At 31.0% G+C, this 19,567-nt stretch overlaps 1 protein-coding gene and 1 pseudogene across 4 annotated transcripts in view; both read left to right on the forward strand.

Annotated features, from left to right (window-relative positions):
• Nucleotides 1–19,567, forward strand: part of RAPGEF2 (Rap guanine nucleotide exchange factor 2) — a 222,615-nt gene that overhangs the window by 111,191 nt on the left and 91,857 nt on the right. For 3 of the 4 annotated variants that reach the window (XM_023532718.1, XM_023532719.1, XM_011363687.1), the window contains exons 5-7: nt 4,125–4,200; nt 6,043–6,210; nt 8,600–8,617. In XM_023532718.1, the coding sequence (XP_023388486.1) occupies nt 4,125–4,200; nt 6,043–6,210; nt 8,600–8,617 (262 nt within the window). The remainder of the gene's footprint in view (nt 1–4,124; nt 4,201–6,042; nt 6,211–8,599; nt 8,618–19,567) is intronic. The other variant, XM_023532717.1, reaches the window with a different exon arrangement.
• Nucleotides 8,857–8,974, forward strand: LOC111742217 (annotated as a pseudogene).

The raw sequence follows: 19,567 nt of genomic DNA on the forward strand, positions 1-19,567 counted from the left end.
ATGTTCTTTGATGCACAGAAGTTTTTAATTTTGATGAAGTTCAATTTATCTATTTTTCCTTTTGCCACTTGTGCTTTTAGTGTCATATCTAAAAATCAATTGCTGAATCCAAGGTGATGAGGACTTATCCCTATTTTTTGTAAGGGTTTTACGGTTTTGACTCTTTAAGTCAGTGATCCATTTTGAGTTGATTTTTAATACATGGTGAGAGGTAGGAGCCCAGCTTTATTCTTTTTCATGTATAAATACAATTGTCTCACACATTTGTTGAAGAAACTTTTCTTCCCTCATTGAATGAATGTGGAGCCCTTATCAAAATTTAGTTGGCCACAGATATGTGAGTTTATTTGTAGTCTCTCAATTTTATTTCATTTATGTCTGTCCTTAGGCCAGTACCACACTGTTTTGATTACTACAGCTTTGTAGGACATTTCAAACTCAAGAAGTGTGAGTCCTCTGAATTTGTTCTTTTTCAACACTGGCTCATTAGGGCCTCTTGCAATTCCGTATGAATTTGAAGATTGGCTTTTACATTCTACAGAAAAGACTGGTGAGATTTTAATAAGGATTGCGTTGAGTCCGTAGATCACTTTGTATAATCTTTTATAAGACATAATAACAAAAAAGAAGCATTTGATAGGATTATTTGTCCATTTCTGAGAGTCGCACCAAGAATTTGGAGCAGAATATAGTCAAGTCCCATGGCTTTTGAACAGTCCTTACCTATTTTAGACTTTTCTTAAACCCCGTAAGGATTGTAGTATACTTTTAAGTTACCCAGTTACTTTAATCTGTATCATTTCTAAATTTTCTTAAATCATTATTTTAGAAACTGAAATGATACCAACTTTCAGCTGCTATTATTAAGACTGAATGAAGTATTCTTTTAATTTGTGCCCCTGGTCTTGTAGAAAAACCCTTTGGATTCTCTTAGGTTTGGGTTGGAAACTTTTTGGTTTTGTATGTTTTACCTCTTAAAAACTTTTTTAGGGCAAGGTTCTAGCATAGATTTACATGGTGTCCTATAAGGATATGTATATTAATTTTTATTTTTTTTCCTTTCTGGTGTGTCCATCATTGAGGCATGTCTTTGTTGTTGTTTTTTATGTTAGCAGCTTACTGTGCTAATGTCTTTAAAGACGTCTGTTTTTCATTTTTTTTTAAACTGAAACATGAGAACCCTTTATTTTTTAGTATACTAAATGCTGTGTGCGTTTGGTCACTTTTTACAAAGAATATTCCATTTGCACATTGGATCCTCTCATTAGTGCTTTCTTGTACTTACATACAACTTAATTAAATGTCTTTATTCTTACTGGCTTTGTTTTATGTTTTACTATCTAAAAGTCTGTGTCATTTGCAAACCTGAAGATTTCTCTCCATTTCTTTGTACTATCACCTAAAATATTTCAAAGAATTGATCTTAAGGTCATCTGTGGGGGATTCTTATCTCCTCTATGTCTCTATCTGGTTGCCTTTTTTTTTTTTTTAATCTCTACACTTATTTTCCAGAACTGAATTTTTAAGAGTTTATTTGTATAAAACTTGGTCAAAGATTTTTGAAAACTTATTAAATAGTGATATTTACTTTTGTGTATATATTATTGTTTCAAAGAATAAGACAGTAGAGGCAAAAGTATGTTGTGAATTTAATGAATTTTCTAGCTGACTTTCTTCATTACTCCCCCCTTTCCTCTTACCCCACAGCTTCTGGTTTGTAAGCCAAGAGTAAGTCATCTCACCAAGAGAGTCAGGAGGAGGCTCTGCATTGATGAGGCCCAGCCTGTGCAGTTATGACCTATGCTTTGGCTCTTTTGAGGCTACTCTTTCCTCTGGGTTCTTGTCTGTGTTTGAAAAAATAGATTTTTGAATAAATAAAGTCATTTATTCTGCCTTGCTAGAATGTATTCTGTGTGCATTTGCCTCCTCCGCTCAGCATATTCAAGAAATTAATCTGATGGAGGGTCTACTCTTTTTCCTATTATTCACTTCTTAGTAATGGTCAGTAGAACTTGAGCGTTTTGTGGCTTCAAACAGAGTTTCATCAGATTCTGGTACAGCTAACTTCCTAGAAAATTTTCATGGAGATATTTGTATAGCACATTTTAGGGTATGCAAACTTTTCATCCCTAAAATAATTGTGTTAATATAAATAAAAACGTGAATTTCTTACTAGCCACAAATTTCTATTGAACTGATGGCTAATTGCTGAGAGAGTTTATAGCCTTAATTCTGAAATAGTGAGTTGTTGGTGCAAGAATTAGGCATAAAATAAATGACTACCATAGAGTTTATTTGTGTGGACTTTACCCCTTTTGTTGCAAAAATTTGTAAAACATGTTATTTTTTTATATGAACATTGTATATATTATAAATATTTATGATTTTTTTACTAAATAAATTTTTAAAAAAGGAAAATCATTTGATCATTATGTTTATAAAAACTGTCTAGTTCTATAACTTAATAGGATAAAACTTAGAGTCACAGTCTTGATTTTCTTTGGATTTTAATGTTATTTTATTATTAATAAACCTTAAACACACAATGTATATTTTTACCTAGTTATATAACAGGATTAAATGGACAACGATGCCGTAAAACCTGCCATATATTTTACTAATACATTGAGATTATTTCTTAATTTCTAGTGTACCATTAAATTATAAGCTTTACTGTAAAAAATTAAATTGCAATTTGTGGTTTCAGAAACCAGAAACAAATTTTTGTGTGCAGTGAAGATTTTATGTACTTTTAGTGCTATTTAGTTGTAAACCAAAAAAAGAATATTTAAAAATTCAGGTCATTTTAATTGTATGAAAAATAACATGACAAGGAAAATAGGTTTATTATATTTTTTTGGCAATTTTTTTCACTTTAAAAAAGCACTCTTAATATGTATGCTTGTGTAAGAATGTGTATATAAATGTATGTATGAATATTTTTAAAAGAATTTTTCAGATATACTAAGTATAGTCCTGTTTTTGATTTTCATAAAAATAGAATTTTGGAGCAGGAAAGGACTTAAGTGATGGGCTAGTCTAACCTGATCATCTTACAAATGAGTAAACTTTAGAATATGAGAATGGTCAAGTTGGTTTGACGGGGATCACAATACAGTGAAACGTTGACTTTCTTTTTCTCTTCATCTTACATGACTTTTTCACTATAGTTTGATACATTGTGTACCACCATTTTTAAAGAGGATTCTAAATGGAACAAGAATTTTCATAGCAATTCACTCGAATCGTGTAATTAACTTGGAAAAAATTGTTTGATAAATAGTTCTTTGGAAGAATTTTTTTCTCATTTTTCTCAAGGATAAGTTATTAAAAAATAATTACTAAAAATGTTAACTGAGGGGAAGGGAAGATTTTTGCAGTTGTGAATGGGCAGAGGGGTAGGCATACATTTGTAGAGCAAGTCAGGATTACCTAGCTTGGCCAAGATTTTCTCTTCATGATTCTAGTTGGCATATAGGTATGTCAGACAGAATAAATCCGCTCTAGTGTTAAGATGCTTGTTCTCACAGAGAAGGCAAAGTTGCCATGTTTGAGTTCTCTAGTGCGAAGTTTTCAGGAGGAATGGGCTTTTAGTATGCATATCCACTTAAATCTCTTTATAGCTAAGGACAAAGTGTCTTCGGGTTAAGTACCATTTTTTTTTTTTTTTAACAAATTTTAGCATAAGTTGATTTGAAAATTTAGAAAATTAAGTATACTGTGTAGGTGAAAGAAATGTTTAACCTAAGTGGCTTAAGTTATAGAAGAGACTGCATATACTTTATACTTTCTTTGGATATTTTTATAGTTTGCCATTGATTCAATTCCCATCCCTATTAGAATACTCTAAATCTTCATCTAACTGGAAATGATTTAAAACAGCTTAACATAAAACATGTTCATGTTGATTCTCCTTTACCTACATTATTCATTTGAAAACATTGTGTTGGAATTTCCAGAAAGCTAATGGTTCCGTGTTATTTTTTGTGAATAATGATTAAAGATAGTTTCTCTTTCTCCAGTGTGTACTTTTTGTAGCTGCTTTTGTTTTTCATTTTTATTTTTCTTGAGGATTGGCTTAAATTCACAATTTATATTCCCTAAATTTTTTTTTTCTTCTCTAGTTTTGGCAAGCGTTCTGCAGGAAGCTTTAGACGTGGCTGTGAATGCATTGTATTGGAGCCTTCTGAAATGATCGTGGTAAGAATACTCCTGTGAAAACTTTTTTCCCCCTAAAAAATGTTATGAAATAAAAGCATTTTCATGAACTACTTATAATAGTGTATTGTATATTTTATAAGTTTGGATATATTAATTTAATAATTTTTTATTAGAATTTGAGTTCATAATATTGTAATTATTTATAGGATTTAATTAAATGAAAAAGATAGAAAGTCTAAAGAGTACAAGTACCTAAATGTTTGATGATTGAACTTTGTAAATCAAACTGTGGTTATACCATTTAATTGAAATTTTAGGAGAATCTTTGAATAGCAGGATATTAGCTCTCCAAATATTGATTGAAATAAGTGAGATATTTAAATGAGTCACAGTGATATGTACTCAGGCAACAGTTACCATAAGGAAATCACTTCAGTTCTTTTAACTAATTGAAAGAAAATTGGGGAACTTGTTTGCTGGTTAAATGGTTTGTTGAGATCTTTATCTTTTAACTGAATTGTGTAATTTAAAAATTATATTTAGATAAGATATCTATAAAACATATGTTAAAATAAATATTAGTATCATTTTTTGATGCTTTAAAAAAAGCCTGTCACATTCTTCCTTACTATGTAAAAGTGATTTTAAATAGGATAGTATGACCCCTTTTTATAAAATCAGCAACAAAAAGGAGATGGAAGGAACTCTCAGTGTAGATGTTCAGTTGATATTAATATTCATGTTATTCTCCATCCAGCATCTTATCTGGGAAGGAAAACTTGATAAAATAAATGATGGCCTATTATAAATAATAATGGAAACTTTTACTTCACATTAATAAAGTATTTGGTAGACTACAGTCTATTTTCAGAAAAGATAGAACTTCCCAGTGACAACTGGTGAAACTTTTGGTAAAATTTGGGAAGTTCAGAAAAGAACTTCCCAGTGACAACTGGTGAAACTTTTGGTAAAATTTCACAAAATTTACTCTTAAGTGAGAAAGTGGCACGGTGGTGAGTAAAGATACAGGATTGGAAAAATGTAGTCAGATATAGGATCTTGTTGCAACAGGTCTTAAAAAAATTTTAGATAGTTCCTGGAGATCTTGGCCTCCGTTAGTGCTATTTTTGGGTTTTTCTGAAGGCTTTTTGATCTTCAGTCCTACTTGAGGATTTTATACTTCCTGAATATACAAACTACCAGGTTTGCCAGCATGAGAATAGTTTTAGCATCTAAATATGCCTCTCTTGTGAGCAGTCACATTTTCATTATATAATAAGATGAGGATTAACCTAATGTAACTTTTAGTCTATATCAATCCATTCATCAGAGTTTCTAAAATGTTTAAAATGAGGAATTATTATTTTTTTAAATAACACTATTTATAACAAAAAGAAACTGAATCCAAGAATAAAAGTAGGAAGAGAAACCCTTAGCCATTCTACTAGCAGTCTTGTTTGAGTAATTTGGGATTCGGGGGTTTTTGCAGATTTACTCATATACATTGGAGTTTTTGTGCTTTAGTTAACAATGGGGCACTTGCTTTCACAATGCGTGGTAATGTATCCAGTGAGTACTTTCACTACTAAATCGGTACAAAGACTACTGAAAATATCCTCTCCATTGAAACTGCAGGAAATTCAAATGTTACCCATATTGTCCTAAGTGGAACTGAAAATGCCTCTTCATAAAAGAAAAGTTACTCAAAGCCAATTAGTTCCAGAGAAGTTCAAACACACTTAAAGTCTGTTTAGATATTTTATCTACAAATGTCTTTGCAAAATGAATAAATATGGACTGTCTGTAAGTTTTATCCTGTATCTAATATTAACATGGAATGTTGTATTTGAAGAAATGAAATTTTGGGGGGTTTTATTTCAGGTGGACTATATGGATGAAAATGAAGAATATTTTCAGCGTCAAGCTTCTCATCGACAGTCTCGGAGGAGATTTAGAAAAATCAACCAGAAAGGTGAAAGACAAACAATTATTGACACTGTGGATCCTTATCCTGTGGGCAAACCACCTTTGCCTAGAGGCTATCATACGGTAAGTATGCAAGTATGATATTTCTGTTTATTTCTAGTTTCTTTTGTTGGGAGTTTTGTGAAAAGACTTAAATTTTCTATTTTTGATGAATAATTCCTTTCTGTGATATACATCTCCAAAGTGCATATTTGCTGCAAACACACTTAATATGAATACATTTTAAAGAGCATCAAAATAAGATACCAAAATACATTGATTAGTTTTTTATTTCTTAAAATGTTCTCTGAAGATCAGCTTTCTGATCAGCATGTACAGTTTTAATTCGGGTATTTTAAATTCTTAACTTAGTCTAAAATTTTAGCGCACCCTTCACCCGAATAACTGGTATACCTGTTTTTTTTTTTTTTTTCTTCCAACAACTGTGTGTGTGCATAACATTATTTTCAAAGCTTTTCCTACCATTCCAAGATTATTATCTGAGAATTTTTAAACATCTGGTGAAGTGAGATAAGCATAATTTGAAATGATGCTTTTTAAAATCCCACTGTAAAGATTGTCTGAAGTATTTCTAATACGTGACAAGGTTCTCTTAAATGCCATAGCCCGTTCGATTGTCATTTGAATTTATGAATTATTATTCATCAATATTTGATAAACAAAATTTTTATGTTGAGGAAACCAAGGAACAGATGAGTGATTTGTACAAGACTCCAATATAAGCAATTTTAAGCATTATTTTTCTTATTTTTTTTTTCTGCTTAGTTTGCACTATGCATATTTCCCCTGATGGCCAATCTAAAATAGTTGCAAATATAATTGAGGATTTCTATTTTCAAAAAGAAAGTAGCTTGAATTTATATATGTCATAATAAGGCCAAAGGTGTTTTATCTATACATATAATATCATCAAATGAGTAGTCATTATATGTGAAATTGATTTCAAAATATAAAAAAAATTAGAAATTGAGAACTATTTACATTTCTCTTTCTCTCTTTTTTTTTTTTTTTTTTTTACCGATTTTTATTTCTTTTACACATAAGTATAACTGCAAAAAGCCTGGGAAGATGTATATAGACTTAAAACTATGTACTCAAGATATAGTAACTTTAAATGATATATTTTATACCCACACTTCACATGTTCCGTATGTGAGGGCTCTTTGTATTTGAATATTTAAGCAGTTTTGACCACCAGCTACCCGCCTACTCCTCTCAGTACCCATGCACTATTTTAATTTAACATGAATTTCATAGTTGAATCCTTTCATTGAGCTCATTTGGAAAGGGTTGCTTTTTGCTCATCATAAAGGCAGCTTTGTCTGTTGGAGAGACTTGGTATTAACAAAAAAAAAATCTATGAAAGGTTTTTTTGTTACCATTGTCTGTTAAAGAAGGTAGTATTTTTAGTGTTGATGTAACATCATGGAAGAAGGAAACATAGATTAAAAATAGTTGCACATATTACTGGCATAATATGTTACAATATTTTAGCCAAGTACTAATATTGCTAATATACTTTCTGCTTTATAATTATTTTTTCACATCAGATTCCATACTAAAATAGTTAGCAGGAGTCTTGATTACTTAAAATTCAGTATTAATGCTGATTGGTTTAATTTTATAGTCATATTTGTCACACTTAATATGAGAGGATCATTTTATAACTGTTTATCTCTCCCATACTCATGTTCCTCCTCTATGGAATACATCACTCACTTTCCCTACATCACTCCATTTTTCATCTAATTTTTAAAACGTGTGTGTGTATATTTTATTATAAGCTTACTGTTTTTTTAAAGGGGTTTAAAAAAAAGTCTTACCTGGTCAACAGGTTACTTTTGTTTAGGGAAAATTCAGAACTAGGATGAAAAATTTAACTTGATTGCTAATGGATTGTGTGCTGGTTTACTAATGTGTAACATGTTGATATTATTTTTACTAAATGAATTTAGATTGGCAACAACATGCTTTTAATTGAAAATATTGGATTCTGTTTTTTTTTTTGTGCAAATTGTGTTTTAATTATATTTATATAATATGTATTGTTTTACTCTAACTATTTGATTTTAACTTAGGTAAACAGTTTTGTTTTATATACATAATACCACAGACTAAAAAGAATTAAATGAAAATTGCTCTTCTACATTAGTCCTAAGTCATTTTATTCTTAAGAAATAATTCACTTTGAAAGTACCCTACTAGGATGGGACTAAGGATGAAAAGTTTATTTATAAGATGCATGATCATATTTCACAGGTGATTTTTAAATGATTTCAAGTGCATGGCTAAAGAACATAGAGAACATTGTACATATAGCCAATTCTATATGATCATTCTTAACCTAATTTTAACATTATCTTCATTTTGGCAGATGTACTATATAGCATGTCTGATAATTCTCATCTTTTCCTTTCCTCCTTTATGGCACTCATTTCATTTTGGCTCAAAGGAATGCACTAAATCTCAGGTATTGTAATTTGTGTGTGGTCTCCTAATACTAATCTAAGTTTATTTGTGAATTTGCATTGTAACTAATGAGTTTATAATATTGATGTGTTTTGCTTGGTCTTGTTCTTTTGTATTTTGCCTTGAATTAGTAAAATCTCTTAAAAATTTGAAGCTATTAGTGGTTTAGGTTATGGCACAGGCTGCTTTATTCGTGCAGGCCTAGGGGTGAATTGCCCACCTTCTTTGAAGAAAGAATTAGTCTCTGGCCATGCCACCCTGAACGAGCCTGATTCCTTTTGATCTCAGAAGCTTAGCAGGGTTGGGCCTGGTTAGTACTTGGATGGGAGACCACCTAGGAAGACCAGGTGTAGGTATAAAAAATAAATTAAAAAAAATAAGGGATTGTAAGCTGACAATGTCCTTGCAATTTGTGAGGTCAACCAAGGGTTGCCTCGCAAAAAAAAAAAAAAAAAAAATTAAAGTGCAACCTATTTATTTTTAAGAATGAGTGGAACACTGTTCTTCACTAATCTGTTTTACAAATAAAGAAATGAAGAGAGAAAGACCTAATGGAAGTTTAATTGCTTTTTGTGTGAAAGCTTATGGAGAATCCATTATAAATTTACATTTTATATGCCATAGGTGAAAGCTTTAAATTTCAGAAATCCAAATGTGAGAGCATTTTGGGAGACCACTGGTAAAATTATAATCAGGTAGAATAAAGGCTTAATTGAAAAGGAAATTCAGATCTAAAATTGCTTGTATATTCTTATTTGCTCTTTATTTTTAACCAGATTTCATGCTTTTATTTCATTCTATATTTTAATCAAGAAACCTTTAATAATACCTTTGCTCAATTCTTTCATGCCACTACATGACTAATCTATGATTTTCAATGATACTCTTTTGAAATAATGGGTCAAATTTGGGTTATTGGGGAATTTGTAGTCACGGAATTAAAAGTGATTGGTTTCTCTGGAAACTAATAGGTTATGTAACTAGCAAAATTTATAGTTGTGTTTTCTTGTTGCACAGGAAAAAGATCATGAAAAATTTAATTCATATTAGAAATCTATTATCAATATAATATCTTTGGCTATTATAATAACTGTCTGAAAGTGCGAAATGTTTCTATAGGTTTTCAAATTAAAATGAGGCAGATACTGTATGCTCTGTACAAGAAACTACATATTAAAATGCCACAGGTGGCATGATTGCTATTCTGTATTTTAGAAGGACTGCTAATTTTTAAATGATATAAATCTAAGAATTTATTATACAATTTTTAAATTTGATAAAACTATATCAATACATTTTTAATTGTACCAGTGTTTTGAGCTTTCCTTACATACACTTTAAAAAATATTAAATAAGTAGCAGCAGTTTAAAACAGATTGTAATAATTTTCTTCAGAAACATGAATACTCATATAGTTCATATAGACTGTGATGAGGACATTTTTTCAAGGCTAGTGTGTGAGGTTTGCAGAGAAAGTATGCATTTTAAAATGCAGTGAGAAGAGAAGATTGGAGATGGCTTCATTAGCATTTTCTTACATTTCGATTATATTCTTAACCTAATTTTGGCAACAACATGATCATAATTAAAAATATTGGATTCTGTTCTTTTGAAGATGTATTTGATGCTGTATTTAAAACAGCCAGAAAAGGGGATGCACCGTGAATTTTCAATCTTGGAGTGGGTAAAGATTATAGAGGCAGGTGGTAGGTAGGTTCCTGGCAGATGTTGAAAGATTTGGAGACTGACTTGGGACTTGGGACTTGGGACTTGGGACAGGTTAACTTTGTCCCAGGTTCAGAATCGGGTCATTGGGGAAAAGTTTGTTTCACCCTTAAATACAGGCCCTCTCTGCATTCGTGAGTAATTTATTCTAGAAGTTTTTGTAGGTAGGGAAATCTGAATTACATAATAACAGTGGAGAGGAAGGAGAGGCAGTAGGACTTAAGGGGAGGAAGGCCCTTCTTAACTTTTACCTATTGGACTGATGAAGAAGCTGGTACATACCTGTCCTGTCATCTTTTTAATTTCTCCTTCATTTTAATGAGAAAAAGTTTGGGAAGAACAATAATTATACAGAGATATTAGACTGAAGGCTGAAAAAAACTTGTCCTGGCTACATTGTGGAGTTTATGTGTACCAACGGACATTTCAAAAATTTACAGCCTTTCTAGGCTGCTGGTTGCATAATTAAAATGTTCTTCACACTTCGCAGTTTTGATTGACTTTCTACTCCCACTTCTACTTGCCCAAAAAAGTATGGCTCTGTTTTATACAAATTTGATTTAGGAGAATTTAAACATGGTATAACATAAAGCATATTCTTAAAGTTTTAATCAGTGCAAAATTTTTCAAAATAATGAAAACCCAGTGGTTGGTCATATAAAAAGTTATCTTCCACAAATTTTATTAGTAGCCCTTAACTGCAGTGTGAACATATACTTCATAGCAATGTTTAATAATTATGTATTGAATTTTTCAGTAGATGAGATTTAAAGTTCTTGGTGCAGATGTACAAAATAATAAGTATTCCATAAAATTAAGTTAATATAATGTAATTTGAATTAAATGTCATATTATAACGTTATGGGAATAATTGTTTATTATAGTCAGTGATAATACAATATCTGTAAAACGTGGCACTCATGTAGTAAGAATGATTCATGTATGAGGCTTATGTAACTGTCCATTTTTTTTTTTTTAAAGTATTTCTTTTTTAATAATATAAAACAAGTCCTGTTTTTTATAAGGGTTATTTAACCACTCCTAGATTATATCTTATATATCTCTGAAGTAATATTTTTTTAGGAGATAGATTTGATTTAAGTTGGTTTCATCTTCAGTTATGGACTTTTTGATAGTTTTGGGTAGTTCCAAAAATTGTTTAGAAATTGATGCATGAAAAAATTACAGTGTTTGTGTAATTATTTACTTTTATTTGACATGAGACTTTTTGACTTATGCCACTGTTCTTGAATTAGAAATAGGTAATACTTTTACTTATGGCTTTGCTTTGTCACTTATTTACTTTTCTGCGGTCTTAATTTAATCTAATACTTCCTTCTTAACAGTAAGGGAATATGTTTTGAGTATTGTATCAGTAACTTGTATATCTACTTAATTTCTTGATTATTCAGGTCCTAGCATTTTAACTTTTAACAATTCATATCATATCCCACCTGACTATTTTTTTCATGATATTTTAAAATCTGTTTATGTGCCTATGTAGTCATTATTCAAATATAGGGAAAATTTCTTAATTTTAGTATTTTCATTATTCTTTAAATTCATCAAGCATTTGTTTACTTAATTGGACGTAAAGCCTTTGTCTTAAGTATTGTCATTGATACCTATTTGTGAATTATAATAAGATAGAATTAAAGAAAATTTGTGTATTCTATTTCTTAGAATACACATAGAGAGGAGATCTCCGTATTTTCATTTACGTATTTTTATTCATTTAATGAAATTTGTTAAATACCCACCTTGTTTCAGGTCTGTGCCAGATTCTAGCTAGGGCTATAAAGGTCTACAGGACTGACAGAATCTTGTTCTCAGTGACCCGATACTCTCACAGGGAGTACAGATAAATAAATGGGCAACTAATATATGGGAAATTCCAAGTACCAAGGAAGCACGTAGACAGGGCACTCTGAGGAATCAGACATGGCTTCTTAAATGGCTTAATATCTTGGTTCAAAGAAAAATATTCTTTAATCCAGGAAATCTCAATAGAAATGTGAAAACTGAATTGGAGAGTAAAGAATAGAAAAGGGGGAGTGTGCAGAAGGTGTTAAAGAGGGGTGCTGTATACCAACCCCCCCACACACAAATTTTGCCAGATACTATTTATTGTATTTATGCCTGATGTTTTATTATTTGCATCAGAGAACCTTAAAGAGAAGTGTCAAAAGTATCCTTTGCTTTTTCACACTCATTCTCAGCAGGTTTACCGGTTCCTTTTCACCTAGATCATGTTGCATTTTAAAACTCTGCAGAAAGTTCTCTGTGGAAAGGTCTTGATCATTAGGTGGACTTAACAATACTGTGCCATATGTGCTGCAGTTTCTGGCAAAATGCAGCATGTTGAAATATCTGCATGGTCACAGTCTTCTTAGGATTGCTTTGGGGGGGACTATTTCTCTTTCTTGCAGTTATAATTAGATATTTATGTTGTCTTAATTTATACAGATTGGGGAATTACAATATAGAAGATGCATAGAAATTGAAATGTAAATCAGGAAATAGTTTAAAACAGATTTCTATCATGCTATTAACAGCATGCATTGCAAATTCATGCAAGGCAGTTGAGAATAGTATGCAGTGTGCTGTTTACCCAAGTTTCAGCTTCTGTTAGAAGATGTCTATTTTTATATATTACATCATCTCTGCTGCAGAACTACCGTGTCCACTGGGATTTACTGTTCTTTCATTCCTTTTTGAAAGAAAGCTTGTATTGATGTCATAATTGGACCCATCCTTTGGTTACACTTTGAAATTGAAAGTAATAAGAGTGTTGTGTAGCAAGTCATGCAATATTTCAAGCAATTTATTTGTCAAAAGATCACTGCCACTTTGTCCTGTCTCTGATTGTGAACACTGGTGGCTCTCTGTGCCTGTACATGTTTTAAATATACTTGGCTAAAATTTAGCTTTTAATTTCAACAGCAAAAATCTTTTTCATCTTGGACTATTTCATTTCTTATGTGATTTGTTTTTTGTCATGAGATTTTGCAGTGCTACATGCTGATTTGAAAAATGTCTCTTTTCTTTGGAAAAATCTTTGATATGTAGACCTGTTTCCTACCAGTGCTGAATCGATCTTTTTACAACTAAATTATCAGTCATTTAAGTTGTCTGTTTTTACTGTTTGAAATATTGAGTGACTAGAAATGTTCTCTTTTGATTTTGAATCCAGTGTTGAAACATTATGAACTTTGAATGACTTTCTGTTTATTAGCTAGAAGATACTGTTGACCCCTGGAAGAAACTCTAGCATTTTATTCAGTGTATAGATGTTAGATTTAAATCACTCGTGAAAGAAAATATTTTAATTATTTATATTAAAATAATTTCAAAATGTCTACTACATGTTATACATATTTAAGTATATAAATTTCCTTCCTTATTCTCTCAAAAAAATTAGTCATTATTTGTATCTCAGTAGTAAACTTATTTTTATTTAAAAAAGCTGATTAGGAGCAAACTTACACTTCTTAAAAAATAACAGCTTTATTGAGTTATAATTCGTATACCATCCAGTTCACCTATTTAAAATGTATATGTAATTCAGTGGTTTTTCTTTTTGGGGGTTAAAAAACATATAGTTTTAAATTTACCATCTTAACCATATTTAAGTGTACAGTTTAGTATTTTTAACAGTATCAGTAGTACATTTTCGACTGACTTGAACACAACCAATTCACAAATGTACCCAGCATCCTTTGTGACTGTTTAAGTTATACATAGATTGAAAAATAACTTTAAGACATTTCGGAGCAAAAATAATTATAGAATCTATTGAAGAAAAAAAACCTTACTGAATACTTGTTTTTATTAGAGCAGTTTCTTATGGATTTAGTATGGGATCAGGTAGCTTTCTTTTTTTGTCTTCCCTTTTGTCTTTCAGCTGGAGCATAGGAGTAGTTGGATGTAACCTAGAATTTGAAATTGCTAGCCTAGAGGAGAAATGGTGTGATAACAGAGTGGGCCAAATCTGAAATATGAATTACTGATTGGGATAAATGGTGGAGTAATTCAGAAGGGAAACATTTGAGAATGAAAAAGAAAATATTTGAGTTGTCTTGATTTTACTCAGATGTCTATGAAGATAGTAATGATATTTGGCGACGTGGTTTGGGTATCAAGAAGGCATTTGGTTTGGGAGTGTTAGCAAATAAAGTTAAAATCTCAAAATAATTTTAACATTTTTTTCACAAATCATTAGCATACTTTTACTTTCTATCTTTTTTTGTTTTTATTGAAATAGACAATTAATTACTTGTATTTACAATGTACAATTCAATGAGTTTTTTTCCCACTTATGGTTGGCATACAATAATATACCAGTTTCAGTTATATAGCACAGAGATCAGAGATCCTTGTAACTTGCAAAATGCTCACCCCACTAAATCTAGTACCTCTCCTCCCCCTTATATATTTATTACATTATTAACCATCTGCCCCATGCTGAACTCTACATCTCCATGTCTATTCTGCAACTATCCATCTGTATCTCTTAATCCCTTTGCCTTTTTTTTTTTTTGCCGTCCCCCAACTCCCCTCCCATCTGTTATCTTTTTTATACATATTTTTAAACCGCACCTTAAAAAAACTCTTTGAATCATTAGGAGTTTTGGAATAATCAGCAAAGGTTTTAGAAAAAAAGATCCATTTTGCCATTTGTTAATTTGCATAATAAGCATATCCTTAACCAACTGGGATGTAGAGATTACTTGGACTTCGTTGATATTTTCTATGATATTAATGCCCTTGATAATGGTCATTATCGATGAGCACTCGATAGCTTTAGTCTTTTTCTTTTTCTTCGGTATTAACGTTTGCCTACTTTTGGTACTAAGTTTAGTTATACTGGAAAAGTATCAACAGTTAACCATTCTGCAAGTAGATTAAGCTGCTAGAGGCTTCAGCTGAAGTAGTATTTTACATAAAAACAGAGTTTTGTCTTAATGGAATCTAAAGACAGTTGATAGCTTAGGATTCTTTAAAAGAGCTAAGAGGCTGACTATTTTCTAGTTGATCTCTTAGAGCAGTAGTTGTCAAACTTTTTCATCTCAGAACTCCTTAAAACTTTTTGAGGACTCCAACAAACTTCTGTTTATATGAATTATCTATAGCATTACTTGCCGTATTAGAAATTGAAACAGAAATTTAAAATATTTATTCATTTATTAGTTAAATAATAAACTCATTATACAGCAGTATAAGGATTTTTAAAGTGAAAATAACTGTATTTTACAAAACAGAAAACTTATAAGAAAAGTGGCATTATTTTATACTTTTGTAAATATGTTTAATATTTGATTTTATAGAAGACGGCTGGGTTCTCATATCTACTTCTGTTGTGATGATGCTTTTCTGGTTGAAGTATATAAAGTATATGAAGAAAATCTGGCCTCACACAGATAGGTAGTTAGAAAAGGGAGGAGTATTTTGACAGCTTTTTCAAATAATTTTATTGATACACTACACCAAAACTTGACAAGTGTTAGTTTCTTAACGGTCCACTTGCAATGAAGACTATAAAACTATGTCAATGAACTTTTCTTATTAAAAACTCTTTGTCTTACTTGAATATTGAATGGATCTTTTGACTCATGTATGATTTGGAAAAATCATGCATTGGTCACTGAGTTAAGCAGTCTTCCAAATTTTGTCATCTTATACAATATCAAAAAAAAAAAAAAATCACATTTGTTACCACTAGCCTCATTTAAAAAAAGCCTTGGTAATTGGGAAGCTGTCAAGCTTATGGTGTTAGATATAGATTTTCCAAAAGCCTAATTTTCATTTGAAAGCTAAAATTTTATCATTGGGAAACAAAGTACTATCAGCTGTTTTCCTTGAATTGACAAGTTCAATTTGTTCATTTTCAAGAAAATATCTGCCAAATACTTAAATCTAAATAACCATAGTTTGTCTATTATTTGTTTTTTCAAATAAAAATGTTCTGTGAAAAAAACAAATGCAGGGGTCCTTCTGAGCTCAGAGCCCTGTTCAACTGCAGCAATCACTGGCCTACGAAGCTGGCCCTGACCTTGTTTCCCGTATGATTTTTCTCCTCACTTCCATTTCTTTCTTACAGCTTAATTCCCTAATAGATACTAGGAGAAAATGGAAAGATCCTAAGTTAACTTTGGATGGAATTAGAAGAATTTTTAAAGGCTTTACATTAAATAATTGTGTTTTAAATATATTAATTGTATTCGGTGGTTACTGTCAATCCATTTTGTAGTTACTTAGTGATCTTTAAAGAAAGATATTTTTGCTTTATTTAGCATTTTTCATTTAGAGCATTTTTCTCTTCAGGAATATTATGCTTGAAGTCCTGTTTCTTCCCAAAAGTTCTCTGACTCCCCTTCCCTATTAAGATAATTTTAAGCCATTATAGGTAATTATAAAATGTTCAAAATTTTTAATGCAAAAGCTGGTGTGTTATGAAAGTATGGTATAATCATAACTGTAAGGTGTCTGTTAGAGAACCTTTAAAAATTGGTTTTGGTCATATGCCAATATCACTAAGACTAGAGTTAGGCCCCTCCTTTAGAAAGATGAGCACCAGGGGTAATTTTAACAACATCCTATGGGCGATTAGTAGTTAATGTTCAGGATCGTCATACTTATTACAAATTGTTTTGGTTTGGTAGTGTAAAATAAATAAACAACCTAGCAATGTATTTAAATTTCTTTATTCTTAAAACAGCCTTACCGTTTTTCTAGAATTCTCTTCTATGTTTGTTATCCTCTACTTTGAGTATCTGTTTTCATTTTTAGAAATATTGCCTTGTCTTTTCTATCAGCTTCTTCTACTTATTTTAAGACATTAGTGACTAGTTTTCCTTTGCCAACACAAAGTAGATTACAACTCATAATGTGCTCTGAGGTTCAATGTGATTCAGTAACCAGCTACTGAAGCAAAATATCTAAAAAGATAAAGTTTCCTTTGGAACAGGACTGGAAATGTTTCCACTCCTTGGATTTCAAATAGTGAGTTTCCCTTGGTGAAAGCTGAAATGTCTAACCATGGGGCTACTGATCACTGTAGCTTTGTGCGTTATTTCTTACTTAGAGAAATTTCTCCTTTAAATAATTGTCTCATTTTCTTTCTCACTATATTTTACCTTTATTGTAAATACCATGCTTTCTAGTAGCTTGAGTATAATATTAATATCTTATTCATTTTTGTTTTTGTTTTTCATCTTAAAAGTCCTTTGGATTGAGTGGTATATATTTTTAAATTTTGGTCCAACAAATTTTTATTTTGTTATATGTCCTTGGAAAAACATTTATTTCCTATAAAATACAAGCCATCAAGAAAAATAGGTTTTGTTATACATTTGTTCTAAGGCAATTATTTAGTAATAATCATTTCTTATAATGAACAATGCATTTTGCTTATGTCTGTCACACTATTGAACTCAGATATCAGGATGATATCTGAGGTTCATTTCTGATTTCTTGTCTCCTATTCTATCCCACTTAGACTCAAGGGTCAAGTGTAGAATGAATGAGTGAATGCCTTATTTTGTTTAGTATTTTATTATAGATTTATTGTTCTGTTTTAATACCATGAATTGCTACTTTATGACACAACCAGGAGATATAATCATCCATAATGTGACTGACTCATCTGGCCAGTTGTGAGCAGTTCTAACAATTGTAATTGTCTGATATATAAAATTGAATATTCTAGTATTAGCCTTTTAAAATATCAGCATGGTAGTAATTAAGAACTTTGAAGCACAACAAAAATATGAATAGGTAAAATATTCTGCCTTTTTAGAGCTTTTAAGGAGAGGGAGAAATTAGATGTGTGGTTTGGGCTTTGTTTATTCATTTATTTATGAGGGAAGCTCATGTCATATCAGTAGGCTGACTTCTTTTTCAAGAGGACATTTAAAGGATAGCTATGGCATCTGAAAATTTTCTATATTGAGACAATCTTCTGTTTTCAGGCAAATTTGCTTGGAAGTATTTCCTGTCTGGAATATATTTAATTATGTCAGAGGGGCAGTCACAATTCTATTCCTGATAGTGAAGTCCATAGATTAATGCTTCCATTTATAAACATTGTCATTTTATTTTAGAATGAGCATTATTGAACCATTATGAAAACATATTTTTATATTTATTTGAAGACATTAGGTTTTAAAAATGAAGATGTTTGTTAAAAATTACATTTTGGAAGAACCAGTAGTCTTTGAAAGCAGATAGTATCTTATACTCCAATTTGTATGTTTTGCGCAGCATATAATAGGTGCTCAGCAGTATCTTGGTTGTATGATGATGTCTATGGATCAGACTCCCAGAATTAACATTAGTTAATATTTCTAGGAGTGGCATTATTGATCTACCTGCGTTAACAGTTTTATGCAAGGACGTCTGCACAATCCCAACCATCTATACAACATTAATTAATGATTTGCCCAAACTTTGAGTGCAACTGTCTTTTCAGAATATCTTGGATAGAAGAATAAAACTGACCTTTATTGAATACTAATGATATATACCAGTCAGCTAGGTGTTTTCTCATATGTTTGGTCAATTAAACATCCCTGCAGTTCTAAACTCTAGATAATGGTGTCTCTACTGTTGGGAGATAAACATGCCAAGGTCCAAGAAGTTAACTAACATGTTCAATGTTCATGGTCACTCAGAGTGAAACATAGACATATGTTCTTTCCGTTCCAGATACATAAAATTACTCAGTTTTAAAAATGAATTTAACGTATATTAATTTTATGTTACTTAAACTTTCAGTTTGATCTAAAAGAGGCAAAATTAAATAATTCAACTACTTTAGATGCCTACTATTTAAGAACCTTTAAATGAAGTAGGCTAGAGCATAGAATGTCCAATGTGAAGAGTAATGACTGAGTTACATTTGCAGTGAGGATGGGCTTTGTTTGATTTATAAATATTTTTTATTGCAAGTGTTTTCCCTTTTTGAACCATGTATCTCTCATCGGTAAAGCACAGCATTACTTTTATTCTCTTTAACCTTTCTAGTTTTAGTCCAGTGGGTTTTCACTGGTAAGTAGTACCATTTCATAACAAAGGATGACTATGTAATTAGTGTATTTTAAAAGTTAAATTTAATAATAAGTAACAAAAGCCAAATCCTCCTGAAAGATCTTTTTGTAAGTGTGACTTTTTAATGAACCAAAACAACTTGCTGTTGTCTAAATGTAGTTTTCAGAAGTGAAAAACC

The sequence above is a fragment of the Pteropus vampyrus genome, unplaced genomic scaffold (assembly GCF_000151845.1).
Source record: "Pteropus vampyrus isolate Shadow unplaced genomic scaffold, Pvam_2.0 Scaffold88, whole genome shotgun sequence".
NCBI classification, from domain to species: Eukaryota; Metazoa; Chordata; class Mammalia; order Chiroptera; family Pteropodidae; genus Pteropus; species Pteropus vampyrus.